This window comes from Schistocerca gregaria, chromosome 2 (assembly GCF_023897955.1).
Source record: "Schistocerca gregaria isolate iqSchGreg1 chromosome 2, iqSchGreg1.2, whole genome shotgun sequence".
NCBI classification, from domain to species: domain Eukaryota; kingdom Metazoa; phylum Arthropoda; class Insecta; order Orthoptera; family Acrididae; genus Schistocerca; species Schistocerca gregaria.
The window spans coordinates 893,145,060-893,168,019 of record NC_064921.1 but is presented as its reverse complement, the minus strand read 5'-3'; the positions used below and the strand labels follow the sequence as shown (position 1 = coordinate 893,168,019).

At 40.3% G+C, this 22,960-nt stretch overlaps 1 protein-coding gene across 7 annotated transcripts in view; it reads left to right on the top strand.

Annotated features, from left to right (window-relative positions):
• LOC126335339 (protein Mpv17-like) overlaps nucleotides 1-22,960 on the top strand; it is a 288,508-nt gene that overhangs the window by 177,606 nt on the left and 87,942 nt on the right. For all 7 annotated transcript variants that reach the window (XR_007564861.1, XM_049998508.1, XM_049998510.1 and 4 more), the window contains one exon: nucleotides 3,347-3,568. Coding sequence is in view for 6 of the 7 variants with exons in the window: in XM_049998508.1 (XP_049854465.1) it covers nucleotides 3,347-3,568 (222 nt within the window). In the remaining variant the exon portion in view is untranslated. The remainder of the gene's footprint in view (nucleotides 1-3,346; nucleotides 3,569-22,960) is intronic.

Here is a 22,960-nt window from a genome sequence, read left to right as displayed (position 1 = left end):
TTATGTACTTTCTAACAACAGAAATGTTTATTCACACATTGTTTTAAACATACTTTTTAAAGTTTACAATTTGATTGCTTTTACAAAATTGTTTATATAATTTTGCTCTGTTTCATTATAAAATTTACAAATCAATTAAATACTTTTTAAAGTTTACAATTAAAATTTGATTGGTTTTACAAAATTGTTTACATAATTTTGCTCTGTGTTTCATTATAAAATTTACAAGTCAATTAACATGACGAAATATTGTAATCATTGTGACCAAATTACATGAAATGCCTTTCTACAATAATGTTTGAATTACTTTTCTTGATAACTTTGTAAATTCATATTTTATTTCTATACTAATGAAAATTATGTGTCTTTATCATTAACTGAATAACAATTACTATCTCTTTTCTATATAAGAATTTTGTAGATCATAGATTGGACTTTTGTTTAAGTGATTTTTACATATGTAAAGTTATTGATTTGATATATGACATATCAATTATATTTCATCTTAATTACACTTTAGACACCTCAATTTCATCAATACAGTGAGTTAACAATGCATAGTTATAGGTTTACATAACTTTGCATAAAGTTCAGAAAGTAGTATCATATGTTTTGAGAAGGTTGGAATCAGAATTTTCATTAAATTTCTTCCCAATCTGGTACTGCACAAGTTCAACATTTCTGCTTTTGCAGTGCTACTCTTAATTTCAGTGCCTGTCTTGTCCATGAGTATCTGAACACTAACTTTAGTGGCCTTTTCATACAACCATTGTTTCTTTGCATTTTATGAGAGATCTTTCAATAACATTTTGCTACCGTAGTCTTATAAAGCTTAAGGCCCCCTTTACAACTAGATGTGTGTCGTTCAGTCATTGTTTTACACCTACTGAGCAGTATCCTCTGTTTCTTTAGAAGTTTCTTTACAGTGTCTGTATACCATAATGTTCTACTACATGTTCGGTTGCTGCACAAGTTCATAGTGTTTTTCTATAATTTCAATAAACACAAAATGTACATTTAACAGAGACTTTAGTCATCAATAATATATTTTCCTTTTATTTACAACAGTCTGTCAGTTGCTGGGATACCTTTTCAATTCCTTGACTGTAAAAATCACTTGGTTTTGTGCTGAATATTACACCGAGCCACATTTAGAGTGCATTTTCATCTGGAAAGGATGTTCTTGAAGGCTGTTTGACAGAGAGTGGAAAATGGGAAAACCTGTGGGCACAAAGTAATGTGAATAAGATGGGTATAGAATGACTTCCCAACTGAGCACCTTTATAGTGTTTTTTTGTCAGTATAGCTGAGGGTGAGTTGACAATATACTGGAGTATCATACTTCATGCAGTCTTCCTGGGTCATTGATCTTACACTGCATCTGCAAAATATCTCAGTTGTTACTATAAATGTCTGACTATAAATGTCAGCAGTGATGGTTACACCTCAGGGAAGCAGTTCAGTACACCACACCATGGCTCTTCCACTTGATGCATAACCCTATCTTTAGTGGATGCAGGTAGGTCTTTGATAGAGAGTTGATGCTTTGGCTGGGCTCAACTGCACCTTTATTTTCCTTGTGTTAGCATAAAGGCACCATTTCTCATTCGAAGTAATGATAAGGATTTGGAATGGTCGATGTTGTTCATGAGTCAATTAATTATGAGCAAGCAGAAATGCACATTATGGCCACCAGCAGGTTTTTGTGATTTTAGCTTAGAGCGTGCAGTACCCATACACCTGTTTTTTGAACCTTCTCCATTGCATGCAAATGTCACACGATGGTGGAATGCTCACAGTTCATCACATTTCATCACATTTCTGAGTTGTTGAGCACACTGATGTGTATCATTGTGGACTAATATGCAAAACAATCTTCATTAAACCCTGAAGGTCTGCCTGAACATGAAGAGTCACTGATGTCAAAATGTTTCTCCTTAAAATGAGAAAACCATTTTCTTGCTGTGTTCTGTCCAATGCCATTAACCCCATACATGGTGTAAATCTTTCTGATTGCCTCTCCTGCTGTCAACCCTCTATCAAACTCAAACAGAAGAATGTCAGAAATGTTCTGATTTCTTCACTTGGCACTTCATTTTGTAGTATCCATTGCTCCACTCACTATATCTAAATGACAAAATGTAAACTCCAATGGCAACAGTGAACTACAATTAGAAAATGACAATTGATAAGTTAACCCATAGCATCTGAAATACCAACATGCAAAATGAAAACCTTATGAGCTAATGTACCAGCCAAAACACGAACACACACACAGAATTTGAGCTTTCGCAACCGGCGGCTGCTTCGTCAGGAAAGAGGGAAGGAAAAGGAAAGATGAAAGGATGTGGGTTTTAAGGGAGAGGGTAAGGAGTCATTCCAATCCCGGGAGCGGAAAGACTTACCTTAGGGGGAAAAAAGGATGGGTATATACTCGCGCGCACGCGCGCCCACACACACACACACACACACACACACACACACACACACACACACACATCCATCCATACATACACAGCTGTGTATGTATGTATGTATGGATTCCAAAAAGTTAAATGAATGAACATGAATACAGAAACTTGTAAACAAAAGTAAATAACTTATTTTCTTCCTAAAATAGCAGGAAAGGTTGAAAAATATGATAAAAATTTAAGATGATGTCAGTGTCAAAAAAAGGTGATTGAAGGTGAGAAAGCTGACTGACCCCTCAACCTGCTTGTCAGTTGCTTCAAACAGTTCAGGCTGCTTACCATCATGAGGTGCATGGGGCTAAACTCTAATCCAACTCCTACATCAACATCCACATCTACATCTCCTCTCTGCAAACCACTGTGAGGTGCATGGCAAAGCATACATCCCATTGTACCAGTTATTTAGGGTTGCTTCCTGTGCCATTCATGTATGGAGCACCTGAGGAATGATTGTTTGAATGCCTTGACTCTCACAATCCCTATGTGAGTGATAGGTAAGGGATTGTAGAATATTGCTAGAGTTACCATTTAAAGCCAGTTCTTGAAACTTTGTTAATATACTTTCTTGGCATAGTTTATGTCTGTCTAATTCAGTTCCTTCAGTATCTCTGTGACACTCTCCCATGACCGTTTGTTCTTTCCTGTTCTGTATACATTCAATACCGGTTACACAAGTGGTTTGTAAACAATCTCCTTTGTAGACTGATCGCATTTCCCTAGTATTTTTCCAATAAACTGAAGTCTTCCACCTGCTTTAACCACAGCTAAGCCTATGTGGTCATTCCATTTCACACCTTTCTGACAGGTAAATGATCCATTATTGTTAAAATTAGAAATAATAAATAGTAATGTATGTGTATCCTTTTTTGTTACAGGGTCCCACATTACGAATGTGGTTTGGACTTCTTGACACAAAAGTGAAAGGAAGTCATTATGCTGTTGTGGCTCAAAAAGTTTTATTGGACCAGTGTATAATGGCACCTTTCCTTTTATTGCTGACCCTTTCTGTCCTTAACATATGTGCAGGGAAAAGCTTAGCTGAAATTAAAGAAAAGTTGGGAGCTGATTATGGGAATATTTTGGTAACAAACTATAAAGTAAGTCATTCTTTCACCATATTAACTTTCTTCCATAATACTATGGCCTTTTTTGAAAGCTTAGGACTGGGTGATGGGTAGTGTTTATTCTGTAGTTGCTTACAAAGAGTTTGTTGAGCATCTTACTCATGGACTGCTTTTTGTCTTTTAACTTAAAGTCCTCCTTCATTTATCTCTTAAATCTCACTAAAATTCTTGTGTTGCTTTACTTCTTTATGATTATTAGGAACTTTGAAACAGTATAAAATGATTTGCATATCACAGATGACACTAACTTTTATTTTTCTTTGTATTTGTTGCTCATAAGCACTTTAGATGATCAGCTTGTGTGTCATGAAATATTACAGTTTAACATCACAGGTCAGTAAAAACCTAGGCTATTATTAGTCTCAAGAATGCTACCAAGTGGAAACTCCAGGTAAGAATATCAACAATGTAGGAAAAGACAGATTGCTGCTTACTGTAAAGAAGACACATTAAGTTGCAGACAGGCACAATTAAGACACTTACACAAAGCTTTTAGCCACAGACTTCATCTGTAAAAGTGAGACACACACATTTCGTACACACAAACAAGCACACATAATGCACACAAGACTGCAAACTCCAGCATCTTGGGCCAGGATGCAACCATCATTTGGGATACAAACAGCAATCTGCAGGGAGCGAGTGGGGAAGGGTAAGGGATAGTAGTGTATGGGTGGGAAGAAAGATGAATGCTGTCTGGTGGAGAGTGCAGGGACTAGAATGCCAATGGGTGCAGCATCAGGAGGTTGTGGAGCAGGGAGGTGGGGAGAAAAAGAGCAAAAAAGGAGAGGAGCAGGGAAAGATGGGAGGATGTGTTGGCTGAGGGTGGTCGGTAAACAGGGTGGGAAATGAGAATGGGGAGGAGATGATAGGACAGAGGGGTGGAAAATATTGGGTGGAGGGTGTGGGGACAGTGTGTTCCCATAGCTTGAGGTGTGATAGTTACAGGAGTGGAGAATGTGTTGTAAGGATAGACCCCATCTGCAGAGTTCAGAAAAGCAGGTGGTGGAGGGAAGGATCCAGATGGCTCAAGTAGTGAAGCAGCCATTGAAATCAAGTGTGTTATGTTCATCTGCATGTTGTGTCACAGGATGATCTACTGTGCTCCTGGCCACAGTTTGGTGGTGGCCGTTCGTCCTGTTGGACAACTGGTTGGTAGTCAAATCAGTACAAAAACCTGTGCAATGATTGCAACAGAACTGATGAATGACATGGCTGCTTTCACAGGTGGCCTGGCCTCTGATGGGGTAGGAAAAACCTGTGACAGGACTGGAATAGGAAATGCTAGGTGGGTTGGTTGGGCATGTTTTGCATTTGGGTTCTCCACAGGGATATGATCCTTGTGACAAGCAGTTGGGATTGGGAGTGGCTTAGGGCTGGATTAGGATGTTGTGGAAGTTGGGTAGGTGATGAAACACTGCTTTAGGAGGGTTGTGGTATATCTCGAGTAGGATTCCCTCATTTTACGGCATTGTGATAGGTAATGAAGGCCCTGGGAAAGGATGTGTTTGTTTTTCCAGGCCAGGGTGTTTCAGGATGATGAAGGGGGCACTCCTTTGTGGCTGGTTATTGGGGGTGGTGGTGGGAAGGTTGGGATGTTAGGGGTAATGACATGGGAGATCTGTTTGCTGACTACATCTGGGGGTAGTGCCTGTCTGTGAAGGCCTTGGTGAGACCCTCAGCATACTGAGCAAGACACTGAGTGGCAGACAGTCATGATGAAGAGACTACTAAACATTTAAGCTTTTGGCCAAAAGACCTTCTTTGGAAAAAGAAAGCACATACATTCACACAAGTACAACTCACACACACAAGGCTACTGTCTCGAGCCACTGTGGCCCGACTTGTCAGTGTGTGTGAATAATGCTTGTGTTAATGTGTTTGTGCTTTCTATTTTGGAAGAAGGCTGTTTGGCTTAAAGCTTAAATGTTTAGTAGTTTTTTCAGAGTGCATGTCTATGACTTGGTGCTTCACCTATGTGGTGAGCAGCAATCTATCCTTTTCATAATACTGGTGTTTCTTGATAAACAGTTTATATTATTGTCTTCAACAGTTGGTAAACTATTCTGTGCATAATAAATGTCAGCAAGATATGGTGTGAATAATAAATGTGTGATTATTATATACACATTACTATTGGAAAGAAAATGAGTGGTAGAAGAACAAATAGAATAATTCCACCTTACCTTTACAGTCTGTCACTTAAAATTTGAAAGGATAGAAATACAAACACTATCTCATTGCAGATTTTTTATAGGAACAGTATCCATACAGGGTATGAGATATGGCTAAGTGTTTTAATTTTGGTTTTGTAGGGAACTATATTACCTCACGTTTTTGTATGTTTTTTGTGTATGGCTAAGATCACTCAGAACCCAAATTTCACTTGTTGCCACTTATTCCTGGGTGTTGTGTTTTTACGAGTCTTTGATAGGTTTAAAATATTTATGTTATGATGTTACTAATTTGTCAAATAAATATATTTTATAAATCATCTTTATATGTGTCAATTTATTGGACATAACTCGTACTTTAATACTTGTGACCTGTCATGCAGCATATGTGACATGAAATATAACATTGTGATTAACTTGTCCAATGAATATAGATTTGTTGCAAGGGTTTGGTACTATTGATTGCCAAGTTATTTGTGTTTTATTATTTATGTAAAGTGCTTATCAGGAAGGAAGGATGCAGACTACAAAACATATCAAACACTGTATTGTGTAATATAAAGATGATCTTTGTTTTGAATATACCTTTCATTATTTTATGCATAACACCACCAGATAAATAGCCTGTGATGTGTGTGGATGTGATCATTCTATTCCAGTGTTGTGGAAGTGTTCTCTATGTTCTCCTAACAATTTACAATCAGCTTGTGGTTATGATTTATTCTTAGGCATGTAATTAGCTATCCCAACATAATCAGGACTAGAATTCACCTGTGTGTTCTTCATGATGTGTGAGAAGTCAGTGGTTCAGTTTATAAGTTACCATCCAAATTTTTACCACTGAGCTTATGCAGGTTCCAACAACTCCATCTATAAGTCAATATTTAGTAAAGAATAGTTCTACTGAACTATCACAGGAATATAAATAGCACCTTCCTGTGCTAACCTGTGACTTCTTGCAGGTGGCTCCACTGGCCCGATACATCAGATTAAATTCCACTGACTCCTCTTCTATGTTAGTCCTTGGAGTACCACTAGCGGTACCTCTCTTTTTACTGTTGTCACTTCTCCCATGTATATAAATTCCTCTCCTACAGCCTTGACAAAAGAAATACGTCTGCAGTGGATCGTGAAAGTTACTAGTACATTTATCACATACCATTATTTCTTGGAAGGCAACAAATTTATCTTCTCTGAATGAAGCATCAACTAGTGCTCCCCTTATAACCTAACTACACCAAGGTTTTGAAAAGTTCTATCACATTCTGTGCTTCAGCTTTTAACTACATCTTGCTTGCTGTGGGACATTCTACCCCATATCTTGAAATCTCTTTAAACTGATATTATGTCATCAACTCAACTCATGCAGTGGATGAAAACTCCTCATAGAAGTCTGATACCATGTCCAGTTGTGCAATTTATATGTTGTGGCTAATCAGAATGAAAAATACACTGAAGAACCAAAGAAACTGGCACACCTGCCTAATATTGTGTAGGGCTCCTGCGAGCATGCAGAAGTGCCACAATATGACATAGCATGGACTCAACTAACGTTTGAAGTAGTGCTGGAGGGAATTGACACCATGAATCCTGCAGGGCTGTCCATAAATCCGTAAGAGTATGAGGGTTGGAGATCTCTTCTTAACAGCACATGACAAGGCATCCCAGATATTCTCAATAATGTTCATGTCTGGTATACATCCATCCGTTCGATATCATTTGAAATGAGACTCATCCGACCAGGCAACATGTTGTCAGTCATCAACAGTCCAATGTCAGTGTTGATGGGGCCAGGGAAGGTGTAATGCTATATGAAGGTGGTATCTGTCCTGAAAGAACAGATACCATTGATGACCATACAGCTTCTCTAGAATGAAATGATAACTAAATCAAAATCCTTAGCTGCCGACAGGGCACAGAGGATAGTGCGCCTGCAGATACTTATTCCTTGCATGCTTCCCGTGAGCCCCACATTCCCAGCTGTCCACAACCTACATTCGTAGTGTTTCTGATAGATATTTGCCCATTTACTTGTCACTTGTGCCAGACTAAGATGAGGAGTCCCGTAAGAGTTTGGGCAAAGCGTGCGCATTCGCACAAAAGGAGGGCAATGGCCAGGTAGCCTTTAACTATATGAAGATGGTATCTGTTCCCACAGGAACAGATATGATTGATGACCGTGCAGTCTCGCTAGAATGAAATGATAATTAAATCAAAACCCTTAGCTGCCAACAGGTGTTGTTGATATACATCAATGGGGACAGCTGAAAATGTGTGCACCAACCAGGACTAAAACCCGGGATATCCTGCTTGCATTGCAGACACTCTATCCATCTCAGCCACAGAGGGCACAGAGGATAGTGCACCTGCAGGGACTTATCCCTTTCACGCTTCCTGATCCACATTCCCATTTGTCCACAACTTACATTCATAGTGTTCCTAATAGATATTTTCCCATTCATTCATTGCTCGCGCCAAACTAAGCTGACGAGTCCCGGAAGAGCTTGGCCAAAGCGTGTGCATTTACACAGGAGGTCAATGGCCGGGAAGCCTTTAACTATATGAAGATGATCTCTGTTCCTGAAGAACAGATACCATTGATGACCACACATCTGCTCTAGTATGAAATGATAATTGATGTATATCAACAACACCCATCGGTACCTAAGGATTTTGATTTAATTATCATTTCATTCTAGAGAAGCTGCATGGTCATCAATGGTATCTGTTCTTTCTGAAACAGATAACATCTTCTTATAAAGTCAATCACAAAAAATTGTTGGCTGTTGAAGTGATGCATAGTCATCCATAAAAAATCCATCATTGTTTGGGATCGTGAAGTCCACGAATGGCTGCAAATTGTCTCCAAGCAGCCGAACATAGCCATTTACAGTTAATCATCTTTCATTTGGACCAGAGGACCCAGTCCATTACACGTAAACACAGCCACACCATTGTGGAACCAGTGTCAGATTGCACAGTGCCTTGTAAACAACCTGCGTTCTTGGCTTGTGAGGTCTGCGCCACATTTGAGCTCTACCATTGGCTCTTGCCAGCTGAAATCGGGACTCATCTGACCAGGCCCTCTAGTCGTCCACGTTCCAACCGATATGGTCACAAGTGCAGGAGAGATGCTGTAGACCATGTCATGCTGTCAGTAAAGGCACTCGCGTCGATTGTCTGCTGCCATAGCCCATCAACGCCGCACTGTCCTAACATATATGTTCATGGTACATCCTGAATTGATTTCTGTGGTTATTTCATGCATAGTTGCTTGTCTATTAGTGCTTGCAACTATACACAAATGCCACTGCTCTCGATCGTTAACTGAAGGCTGTCGGCCATTGTGTGTCCACGGTGAGAGGTAATACCTAAAATTTGGTATTCTTGGCACTGTGGATCTCAGAATATTGAATTCGCTGACGATTTCCGAAATGGAGTGTTCCATGCGTCTACCTACAACTGCGATTCCTCATTCAGAGTTTGTTAATTTCCGTCGTGTGGCCCAAATCACATCAGAAACCTTTTCACAAGAATCACCTGAGTACAAATGACAGCTCTACCAATACACTGTTCTATTATAACCTGCACACACGAAGCCACCGCCTTCTACGAGGGCTGTTCAGAAAGTACGGTCCGTTTGGTTGCAAAATGAAAACCATAGCGAAAATCACAGTAAGCAGCCACCTGTGCTTTCCACCAGTTCTCTACACTGGTCTGCCTTTCATTGTTTGTGCCAAAATGTTGTCTTCATGGCCAGCGGTTCCTGTGAGCCCAAACTCTTATGGGACTTGTCAGCTTAGTCTGCCACAAGTAATGAGTGAATGGGCAAATATCTATTAGGAACACTACCGATGTAGTTTGTGGACTGTTGGGAATGTGGGCCTCACAGGAAACGTGCAAGGGACAAGTCCCTGCAGGTGCACTATCCTCTGTGCCCTCGGTGGCTCAGATGGATAGAGCGTCTGCCATGTAAGCAGGAGTTCCCGGGTTTGAGTCTCGCTTGAGGCACACATTTTTAGCTGTCCCTGTTGATGTATAATAAAAACACCTGTCGGCAGCTAAGGGTTTCATTTTAATTATCATTTCAAGGTGTAAAGCTTTGTGTTATGCAGTCATCAAGGGTATACGATTGGGCCTTTGGCTCCAAAAGCCCATATCAATGATGTTTCATTGAATGGTTCGCACACTGACACTTGTTGATGGCCCAGCACTGAAATCTACAGCAATTTGCAGAAGGGTTGCACTTCTACCATGTTGAATGATTCTCTTCAGTCGCCATTGATCCCATTCTTGCAGGATCTTTTCCCGGCCGCAGTGATGTCAGAGATTTTGTGTTTTACTGGATTGCTGATATTCATGGTACACTTGTGAAATGGTTGTATGGGAAAATCCCCGCTTCATTGCTATCTTGGAGACGCTGTGTCCCAGTGCTTGTGCGCTGACTTTAACACCATGCTCAACACTGTCTTAAATCTTGATAACCTTCCATTGTAGCAACAGTAATCGATCTAACAACCCTTGTTGTCTCATGTAGGCGTTTCCAACCACAGCACCATATTCTACTCATTTACATATCTCTGTATTTGTATACGCTTGCCTATACCAGTTTCTTTGGCACTTCAGTGTAGATGCAATATATATCATACAATGCATTATGTCAGTATTAAAATTTCAACAAATTGTCAATAAATGCAATGAAACAGAAAGTTGTGCTTATTGATGGTACAATATTGCAGTGCTGTGCTATTCTGATGATGATGCACTGTGGTGACCACAGCTGTTACGAAACATATCAGATGAATTCACAATTACGAATAGTGACTACCATGAGCTGTAGAATGGAATGATGACAATGAAAATTTGTGCCGGATCGGGACTCGAACCCAGATTTCCCACATACTGCGAGTGGTCGCCTTACCATTTGGCTATCTGTGCATGACTCATGGCCCGACCCAAACTTCCGTGTCATCAACCATACGTTCTACAGCTAATGGTAGTCATTATTTGCAATTGCGAATTCATCTGATGTGTTCCGTAACAGCTGTGGTCGCCACAGTGCATCGTCATCAGAATAACACAGGCACTACAATATAATATTTATCTGCTGATAAACGGACATGCGAATTTCAAGCACAATGTCTGATCTGTACAGGAATACACATAATGGATGTGTGAATACAGACTGTAGACATACGGTTGACGACGTGTGGAAGTTTGGATCTGGTCGTGAGTTGTGCACAGATAGGCAAATGGTAAGATGACCTCTCGCGATAAGTGGGAAATCCGAGTTCATGTCCCAGTCCGGCACAAATTTTCATTGTCATCATAACATTCTACAGCTGAAGGTTGTCATTATTCGCAATTGCGAATTCATCTGTGTATATTGACGGTATGTCAAAGTACTTGTCGTGCAACATGTCAAGATACTAATGTCAAGATACTAATTCTAATGATACTAATTCTAATTTGATGCAGTGCACCATGTCTTTGTGTTCATTTTTTATTCTGACAATGTGATATGAACTATATCAATTACTTGAGCTGGTTAATAAGCTGCTGTCTAGGATGAAGCTTGACCAAACAATATTCTATTCGACTCCCATGCCACTCCTACTCCCAGTCCTGGACCAAACATATCATTCCCTTATGGACAATCCAGGAGAAATAATGGTCTCATAAATCCACTCACAACCTCTTAATGCAATTCAGTCATAGGCATATTCAGTTTCATCAAAGATAAAACCATAGGTTAATGTTTCTCCAGTGTCTTCACAATGTTATCAAGGTAAGTCCCACTCAGGAGGCATCATTATTATCTAATGAGGATCCACCACTATGTTTGCATTTGTGAGTAATGTGAGGCTCTGTCACTATGGTTTCCATCAGTGGCTAATGAAGACTAATCTCCGACAAACATTGGAGAATAAGTCTAGACCCAGAATACCCATCAGTTTCATGCACGATAAAATGATTTTATTTAATAAATTTACACCAGCTGTGGACCCATATATTAAAAAGACTTTGTACCAATATTATTCGTTGCCTGTTTTATTCCTTCCACGTACTAGACAAGGGGATTACTGTCTGTATACCTTTGTATTCACCCTGATCTCTCTTATCTTATTTTAGTGCCCCCTATATGAGAGACACAGAATGTTAGCAGGACAATGGTCACAAAGCTTTGTTTGAATATGAGTTCTCTAATTTAACCAACAGGGTTTCATGAGAACTCTGCCATGCGCCTCACAGTGATTTGCAGAGTATAGATGTGTATGTAGATATGTAGAACCATATCATACTTATTCCAAGCATTCCTATGTTAAGTTTCATGAGAATTTCTATTGAGCTTTTGTGTGGGCTGTATTGACCAGTCATGATCATAGTGCATGTCCCTGTATTCCTTTGATGTGTAATGTCATGTCTACTTGGTAAGATATTGAACACTAGAACAATACTCTAGAACTGGTCACACTAGCCTTTTTATGCTATTTCCATTACACTGAACTATTTCAGAAGACTTCCAACATTTCAAGATGTTCCTATAACGTCTCCTAATAGTGATTTTATTTGATTATCCTTTCTCATTCCACTTCTTACAGATACCCCTAAATACTTACACGATGAGACAGGCTCTAGATATGTAAAATGTAAACTTTCATGGCCAAAAATTTCACAATTAATAAAATTTTCTGGCCAATTACCCCATGGTCTGATGGGTTTTATACCCATCTGCAGAGCACATTTTCAAGGGGGCTCGTAGCTTTGTTGAATGTGCGGTTCGAACCCGTTTCTGCAACCTTTCATGCAGTGGCATGATGTCACATGTTTTGAATACATGAGAGCAATTATCCATTGTTGACTGCCATTGTCCACTGTCGCTATCATCCCATGGTGGAAGACAGGTAAACATCTTCTTCAGCACTGGAATCCAAATTTCATTCAATTTCACACCCTCCTCCTTCCTACTGAAATTACTGGGGTGTTTCACAGTCTCTATGGTCTCTCTGAATAGCCTTTCAGGGTATTCACTTGTGGCTGCCAGTAATGAGTCCTATTAAAATGAATGGGGTGGTCTCTTGGCTGTAAGGCACATTCCGCAACAGCTGATCTGTCAATCTTCCCTGTTCTGCAATTGCCCTTGTGCTCTTTGAGTCATTTTTTGACAGTTCTTTTTGTAGTATCCATGTATACCTCCCCACAACTACACAGAATCCTACAAATTCCAGCTTTTCCCAGCATCCTTGGCTGATTTTAGGTGATGGGGATGAAACATCAGATTTTTAGGTGAAATCCATTTGACCACGGCATAATAGCCCGGAAAATTTTATGAATTGTGATGCTCAAGGTATGCACTCCATATCTCTGTAATTAGATACTAGCAGGTCCTTCTGCTTTGCTCTGCTCTGATTTTGCTAAAGGCAGATGGGAATACTAAATTAGGCATCTGATAATTTGAACTGAGATTTAGTACATGCTTTAAATTCTCGTGAATGATTGTTTTTGTTGTGGTCTTCAGTCCGAAGACTGGTTTGATGCAGCTCTCCATGCTACCCTATCCTGTGCAAGCCTCTTCATCTCGTAAGTAATTACTGCAACCTACATCCTTCTGAATCTGCTTAGTGTATCCATCTCTCTTGAATGATTATGCTTGTTATTTATGACAGACTTTGTGTCCCTTTCTGGTTGAATATTTTGAGAAAAGAATAGATTGCTACTAGCCATATAGAGGAGATGTTGAGTCACATATAGGCACAGAAAATACACTGCTATGCATTAGAGATTTCGGCGAGAAGGCCTTTTTCTGAAGCAGAATATACACACACATTCACACAAAAAAGCTCACATACTCATGAATGCTGCCACTGGCCACTGAGACTGGACTGATGGGAGAAACAATCTGTGGGCCATAGGAGGAGTAAGAAGAAGGTTTGTGCAGGGATGGGAAGGGGTAGGAGGTTATAGGGGGGGGGGGGGGGAGAATGTGGGAAGGTGCTGCTTCTGGGAGCATGCAGAGATGTGGGGACAGAGCAGGACTGCTAGGAGCAATTGGGATGTTTGAGGGGAGGGGAGGGTGGTGGGAGAAATGGGAGTGGAAAAGTACAGAGAGGAGGGGAATAGGACCTGGATGCATTGGCTGTGTAGTGCTGGAGTGGGAGCAGATAAGTAGATAGGGACTAGCAAAGGTTGAGGTCAGGGGAGTTACAAGAACACAGGATATTTTGAAGGGAGAGTTCCCACTTGTGCAATTCAGAAAAGCTGTTGTTGGCCAGAAGGATCCAATGGCAAAGGCTGTGAAGCAGACATTGCAGTGGAGCAATTTGTGTAGGGCATCATGTTCAGCAGCTGAGTGGTCCAGCCACAGTTTGTTGGTGACCATTCATGCAGACAGACAGCTTGTTGGTTGTCATGGCAACGTTAATAGCAGCACAGTGATTACAGCTAAGTTTGTAACTCACTTGACTGCTCTCACAGATAGCCCTGCCTTTGATGGGATAGGAGATGCCTGTGACAGGACCGGAGTAGGGTGGTGGGAGGATGAATGGGTCAGGTCTTGCACCTAGGTCTATTGCTGGTAGGTGAGCCATGAAGCAAGAGGTTTGAAGCAGGGGTGGAGTAGGGATGAACAAGGATATTGCATAGGTTTTGTGGGTGGTGGCTCGCAGAATACCAATATGGGAGGGTCAGGAAAGATAATGGATGGGATATTCCTCATTTCAGAGCATGAAGAGAGGTAGTTGGAAATCTGGCAGGGAACTGATTCAGTTTTTCAAGTACTGGATGATACTGAGTCACAAGAGAGTGCACCTTGCTGGCCAGATGGTGTGAATGTGAGAGGTAGTAAGTACAGGAGAGACAAGACATGGGCGATTTGTTACTGTACTTGGTAGGGATGGTAATTTTGGTCTGTAAAGGCCTCAGTCAGACCCTTGGTGTATTTGGAGAGGGACTGCTCTTCTCTACAGATGCAACGACTTTGGATGGCAGTGTTGTATGGAAGGAGCTTCTTGGTATGGAAGGGGTGGCAGGTAGGTTTGATATGGATGGAGGTATTGATGTAGCCATTCTTAAGGTGCAGGCCAACACAAGCAAGGTGGTTTGTTCAATGAGGAGGACCAGGTGGAGGCAGTGGGGTAGAAGTGTTACGGTTCTGGTGGAATGTGGATAAGGTGTCATCACCCTCAGTCTAGATCACAAAGATGTCATCAGTGAATATCACCCAGATGAGGGGTGTTTGGGATTCTGAGTGGTTAGGAAGGATTCCTCTATGTGGCCCATGAACAGGGTTGCATAAGATGCTGCCATTTGGATGTCCATTGCTGCTCCAGTGATGTTTTTGTATGAGATGTCTTCAAAGGACAAGTAATTGTGTGTGAGGATTTGCAATATTTGATCATGGTGACCAACAGTGAAGTTGTAGGCTAGGAGTCAGTCAAGCATTGGGAAAGGTAGTGCTCAGTAGTGACAAGGCCATGGGCATTAGGGATGTATGTGTAGAAAGACTTGGCATCAGTAATGCGAGCAGTGTGCTGTGTGGTGCAGGAACACAAACTGTTGAGAGTCGATGGAAAAAGTGTTTGTTATCTTTTATAAAGAAGAGTAGGTTACGGGTAATAAACTGAAGGTGTTGGTTCACAAAAGGATAGATTCTCTCAGTAACCAGTCACAATAGGGTGTCCTGGGTGGTTTGGTTTACACACTTAAGGAAGCACATGGAAAGTAGGAGCACAGGGAGTGATTGGAGTGAGGAGAGAGAGAGGGGGGATTATGGAGAGGTTCTGGGGTGGGCTTAAGAATTTGAGGCTAGAAGGAGATCCTGTTGTATTTCTGAAATAGGGTCACTGTGGCAGAGTTTGTTGGTGGATAAATCTGATAGCTGGAGGAGTCTCTCCAGCAGGTATTCCCTGCATGCAGTTCAAAGCCACAGTAGTGGAGCCTTTATCAGCAGGTAGGGTTAAAAGATTGGGATCAGTAAGGTTGATTTCCATTTTGAGGGATTTTGGGAATGTTTGAGTTTAAGAAATTCAGGAATGTTAACAGAGGGTGATTTTGGAGCAGTTTCGGTGGATCACAGTTGGATGGAGGATTGAATTGGCTTTAGGTTGAGTGTGATTGGTAGAATTGATGGCAAAAATACTCTTTCCACTGTAGGGGCCAGGAGAAGGAGAGAATGTCTTCAACAATTTACATGTTAAAAGGTAAGGCCTTTAGAAAGTACTGATACTTTTGTGGGATGAAGGCTTTTGGAGGAAGGATTCATGACTTTCATCTGTTTAGATTCTGTATTGTGTATGGTGATGGGAGGGAGTTTCTGAGGGTGGGGTAAATGTATTAGATCTATGAGACATTGTTTGTCAGCTGTGAGAGCATGTGATGGAGGCTTAGTGTATGTTGTAGATATGGTCACAACAGTGACTGCTTCACAGTCTGGCCCTTCTGGATCTTTCTTATCAACACTAGCTTTTCTGAATTGCACAGGTGGGAACTATCCCTGCAATTTATCCTATGTTCTTGTAACCTCCCTGGCCTCAACCTTTGCTAGTCCCTGTCCTTCATCTATCTATTCCCCCATGGTCCCACTGCAGCACTATACAGCTTTCTGTTCCACAATGCATCCACTAGAATTTCTTCCCTCCTCTACTTTACTCCTTTTCCACTGCTCCGCCCTCCCCCCCCCCCCCCCCCCCCTCCTTGGCCCCCGCCCCCTGCTTCCCGTACCTCCCGACTGCAGCTACCAGCCCTGCCCCCCCACCACATGTTTCATCTCCCAATAGCAGCACTACATCTTCCCCTTCACCTGTCCTCTTATCGCTCCCTCTCCCTACACCAGCTTGCTCTTTACCATGACTACTCACAGATTGCTTCTCTCATCAGGCACAGTTGCTGTTTGCAATCTTGCCTCAGTGGCCAACAGAGACAGTAGTCAGGTGTATGCAAGTTGTGCTTGTGTGAATATGTGTGTGTGTGTGTGTGTGTGTGTGTGTGTGTGTGTGTGTGTGTGTGTGTGTGTGTGTGTGTGTCTTCTACTTTAGAAGAAGGCCTTTTGGCCAAAAGCTCAAATGTATACCACTCTTTCTGTTGTATGTTTCTGCAACTCAATGTCTCTTCTTCATGGTGTGTACCAGTCTATCATTTTCTTAATATTGTCACTATTACATCCTGGATTTTCCATTGTTTGATTTTGCCTAGTGGTTTTTCCTCTGTCTCGCCACCCAATGCTGTTTTCTTTGTTACTATTCTCTACACATTACTTTGCTTATTATTCATCATTTTCTTCTTCTTTTTTCCTGTGCTTTACTTGTCAACTTCCAGACCACACATGCTTTAATGTATGAGCTGCACTGTACCAGCCATCTCATCTGTGCATAACATGTGGCTACATGACTGCACTGATTGCAGTACCTCATGTCCCACATTATTCCTGCCAATGTAATTAATCCTAGATCTCCAAATTGCTCACTCTTCTTCCCTCAGTCTTTCTTAATTTTGTGTGTTATTTTCCATACTTTCATATGCTACACAAATTCGTTGAACCTACCAACCCCACTCTATCCCCCTGTTTCTCATCCCTTATTCCAGCACAGACATTCTAAGCTCACCCAATCCATTTACATCTGCTATCCCCTCTCTTCACTCATATTCACCAACTTTCTGCATTCCAGAATACCACCTTTTTATTTATATTGCTCTTTGATCTCATTGTGTTTTCATGTCAATTTTAGTTCATTTTCACTATTCACTGCCTTAGGTTTCACATTTTTTCATCATACTTCATCTGTTACACCCTTCCTGTGATTTTTACCATGTATTTCGCGTATTTTTTCAACTTTTGTTTGCAAGTATTTTTATGTAATTTAATTATTTTTACCACCATGGAAACTTAGTCCTTCCATCTGCAACAATACAGGAAAGTTTCCTTATCCCTAGCCAGAACCCAGTGCCACGTACTGTTCCTGTGCTCTTGTCTGTGTTGTCTGGCACAACAGAATTCCCCTCCCCCCCCCCCCCCTCCCTGCCTCCCAAATAGCCATACAATCAAATTACAGATTACCATATTTTACTGACTATAAAACACACTTATTTCTTCATAAAAGTGCCTCCAAAATGCAGGAGCATCTTGTACTCGAAATTAATATAAAAATGTCCAATGTTTGATTTAAAATTCCCATCAGTCTTAAAAATGGCCATATATTCAATGCTGCTGGAAACCTATCTCTATCTGACAACATTGGATTCAACCAGTAGCAGCAGTGAACTGATTCAATGAACATGAGTTGTGGGAATTCGCAAGCCTGCTGACACTGGCTTCCTCCCACCTAGCCATCACAAACCCTGAACACTGTCTAGCCTATGATGCATCATTACAGTCTACAATGTCAGTGAACTTGAACTAAAAGTGATTTGTGTTATCAGTAACAGTACTATGTTTTTTTTTGTAGCTAGTTTTGTAACGAAAATAAAAAAAATAAAAGGTATTCATATGATGCAGGGTGTTAATTGAAAGTAATAGCATACTGGTATGCAGAATAACATGGAAACAGAGCACCTGAGTGCTACTTCTGCCTACCACCAATAGAAAAAACCATTCGTGATTGGCAGGCTAGTAAAGAAGAACTGAAATAAATGTTCAAATAGTGGATTGGTTGCAAAATGGCCAAAAGTAGAAGGACTTATTGAAATGGATTCAAGGACACTGTTAAAATAGCATTGAAACTAATACAAAAATGTTTCAAATACGTGCTTGTAAGCTAGTACTACATTAGAACTGAACAGACTTTAAGGGTGAAGTTGGTTGGTACTATAGGTTTATGAAGTGTCGTGGACTTAGCATGTGAACCAAAACCAAAATATCTCAAAAAATGTCACAAGAGTATGAAGAGAAAATATTATCTTTTTATCACCTTATTATTCAACATTGAATGAAAACCAATGTGGAACTAAGCCAAATAACAAATATGGACAAAAAACTCTGACATTTGATGCTCTGAGTAACAGAACTGTTGTCATAAAGGTGCTAAAACTGTTAACTATAAAAACAAGTGGACATGAAAAATATGATACACTGTTGTTCTTTCTTATTCCACTGATCATTTTCTGGCACGAAACAGTGCCAAAACTTTCTGAAATACCACCAAATGTTGTTGTTAATGTACATGACAAAGATTGGGTGGATGGGACTGGTACGAAATTATGGATGTTCAGAGTGTGCGAGAGAAGGAAAGGTGATTTATTGAAAAACAGGTCTCTTCTCATGCTAAGTTTAGTAGTCATTTGAAAAATTCTGTGAAAGAGAAATTGAGACAGGGAACTACAGAGCTTGCTGTTATTCTGGAATTACTTACTTCACAATTGCATCCTCTTAATGTCTCGATAAATAAACCATTTAAGTGATTATGAGAGAGGAATGGAATAAATGGACGTGGATGAAACCCAACATGAATCACAATGAAGAGAGTTTTAAATGAACTACAAGCATGCAAGTGTGTCAGTGGAAGAAACAGCCATGGTCTAGTGTGAGAGAAGACATTATTGTTAAATGTCTCAAGAAGTGTGGCATAAATAACACTCTCGATGACAGTGAAGACCGTCTCACATATGAAGAGAATGCCAAACAGGAAGAAGAAGAAGAAGAAGAAGAAGAAGAAGAAGAAAGTTCAGATGACAATTTTCAGGGATTTTAAAGGTCAGTTTGGTTTTACAAACTAAGAATTTTTTTTTAGTCTGGATTTGCAACCTAATAATAAAAATGGAAAAATGTTATTTAAAAAAATGATTAAAAATTTAGGTGTGTGTTATAGTCCGTAGTATCTTATAGGCCTTCATCCTTTCATCTTTCCCTCTCCTTCCTGAAGAAGCAACCATCGGTTGCGAAAGCTAGTAATTCTGTGTGTGTGTTTGTGTGTTTTGTTCATGTGCCTGTCGCCGGCGCTTTCCCGCTTGGTAAGTCTTGGAATCTTTGTTTTTAATGTATCTTATAGTCCATAAGATATGGTACCCATCTCCATGTACAACCCCTCCTTCAAATTCTGCCAGTTCATAGCCCTTACCAACTTAATTCTGCAAACCCCCTTGCAAATACATCCTGTCCATCCATAAAATTTTCTTGCTCTGCAACCCCAAGTTCCTCCATTCCATCTCTCATACTGAAACTCTTGCCCTCAAAGAACTAGAATCGCATGCACAATGCTATCTCAAGAAACTTCACTACCTGTTTGCCACCTATTGCTGCCTTGGACTACCACTATTCACCACTTCTACATATCTTCTAGACTTTCCTCATATCCCATTGTAGCAACAAACCCTGATTTGCAGACCTACTAATTTACACCACCTTCAGAAACTCCTTCCTACCACCATACAGAATCCAAAATCTAAACAGACCTGAAACACAGTCAGGAATCTTTATTCCAAAAGCCTTAATCCCACAGAAGTATCCATCCTTTCCAAAGAACTTACCTCTACCCCACTCCCAAATTCCATCATGCTGGACTTGTGAAACACCTTCTCTCCTTCTTCCAGTCCATACAATGTAAACAGTTTGTCACCAACACTACAAATCATACTCAACCCAAAACCAGTGTTGATCTCTACATGACTCAGTTCAGTTCTTCATCCAACTATGATCCATACCCATTGTCCCCTAATCACTCCCTGTTAACATTCCAGAATTTCTTTACCTCAAACCAGCCTTAAACAGAAACCAAACTTTTATCTGCAGAAAGAACTGAAATCCACGACCTAAAAACTGATCCCAACCTTATAATCCTTTCTGCCGACAAAGGGTTCAGCACTGTGGTTTTGAAGTGCAGGGCTTACCTACAAGAGGGATTCATTCATCTGTCACATTCGTCCACTACAAACGATGCCACAGTAACCACTATTCCAGAAATCCAACTGGATGTCCTTTGAGGTACCAACAGCCATAATTTTACTCAGCTATTAGTTTTGGTGCTTCATTGGCACGATCTTCAGTTTCCTATAACACATCTAGTCATTTGTGTTTCTGCAGACCTCTTCTCAGCAGATGTGGACCCTTTGTACTGAGTCGAGAATTTCAGTGTAAATTCTAGAGACACTCGGCCTTCCACCATCTTGAACACCCAATATTTTAAAAGTAAGTAAGAGAGCGGAAATGTATTTACTGCACTGCCGGTTTCTGTGTGCATGATGGAATTTGTAATGAGAAGACGATAAGTGGGGTAGTCAAATGACGCCGACAAGTGTTTGCCACAAGAACCACAGACACTCTGTGAGAGGACATGGAGTAATTAAATGCTGTTCTTTGCTGTGTTAGTGAATGTGATTGTTGTTAAAAAGAAGAATAACGAAAATTTGAGTATAGACTTTTAACTTTCTTCATGTCTTAGCTCTGAAAGAAGCAAGACGCATGGGACGTCTATAAATTATTTGGTTGTTAAAACCAGGCAATTGTGATTATATTTAATAGTATCTAATGGTTAGTGGTGTAGTTGACTTCCAAGAGTTTGTATGCTTATGTGAAACTTGTGGAAACGTAAATATACCTGAGATGAACTGAAAGTATGAGAGTACCAAGTTATTTCTAATGAGAGAGAGGGGTAAAGAGTAAAGTTTTGGTTCCTCTAACCAGCATTATTTCTTCGGAGAAGAAGTTGTGGAGATTGACTCAGCCGCATATCCAGAGAAGAGGATTGGCTAAACGTCCCAAGTAAATCAACTGTAGTAAGAGAAGTGTGAAGTTCACAATCCAGTTTTGCACCGCTTCTCTTGTCACCAAACCAGTAGAAAGTGGCGACCGACATGATCAGAACTCGAGGAAAGAGGAATTATCAAATGAAATCAAGATAAAAAAGATATAGTGAGTTGCTATAGCAACCAATAGTAACAAGGCAGGGAAATTGTTTTGCAGAGTTGGATTCTGCATAAACGGTAAAAAGAGGTGAAAATTAATAAATACCATACAAGAGAAGACGCAAGGAAAATCTCAGCAGTTTAGACAATGAAGATTTACGACAAGATCTATTTAATGATGCAAATCCAGTGTGGAGAGTAAGCAGCCCTCACACACAGCACGGGGCGTGGACCCCGTAGCCAGCAACCGACGCCAAAAGCACCAGCTGCTGCTTACCGGTGCTGACTACAAATCCATTCACCAGCACCGACGCTGGAACCAACCTTTGATGTTGCCAGCACCTGTGCTGTTCACTGACACTGATTCCACACCTGCTCACCGATGCAGTCAAAAACTCTATGCTGGGTGAGCAAAAGACAATTAATTGATGGTGAAGTTAAGGACACTGTTCAATAATAGACTGCTAGTATAGTTCGTATATTAAGAGTGGAATTTTTTTAATGATAACATGATCTAAAAGTAAGAAAAATATGGATAATACTGAAAAAACTGGGGAAACATCAGAACCAGCCATGGCCATGACAGTAACAAAAGAAATGCCAGAGTGAACTGAGGTACCAAATTTAATTAAAGCACTAAGTTTTAAACTAGACTCAGTGACTACTCAACTAAATGCTAGATTAAATGACCAAAGTGCAGCTGCAAAGGCTCAAATTGCAAATTTAAGTGAAAAATTAGATGCACAGAGTGCAAATTCAGCCACTTTAAGACAAGAACTAAGTCTTAAGTTAGATTCAGTAAATACTCGGTTAAATGATAAATTAGACGAACAGAAGGCGGATTCGGCTGCTTTAAGAAAGGAACTAAGTGCTAATTTTAAGTGAAAAACTAGAAGGTTTGGGTGAGGTTTTAAATGCTAAGTTCAGTGTCTTAAATGATTAAGTGGAGAGTTTGCAATTAGATTTAAAGAATGAATTAAGTAATTTTTGGTCTATCCATGTAAACCAACTGTTCACTGACTTTAGTCAGACCCAGAGTAACCAATTTCAGGACTTAGCTAAAAAACTAGAATTTGATATTGAGGATAAGTGTAATAATGTGGAGTCTGAGTTTAGTGAAAAATTAGGATCATTTCAAAGTATATGTAATGTTACATTTGATGCGGTAAAGCAGAGACTACACACTTTAAATGAAAGTGTTGAGAAACAGGATAAGCTAATTCCTAGAGTCCAATCGCAAATTGCAGGCATTAAAACTCGAGTTGTTAATGTGGAAAGTAAATTTATAGAGAAACTAGCAACATCAGACAATAAATATAAGCAGTCTGGAGGAACAAGTAGAAGAGACGATAGACAGAAA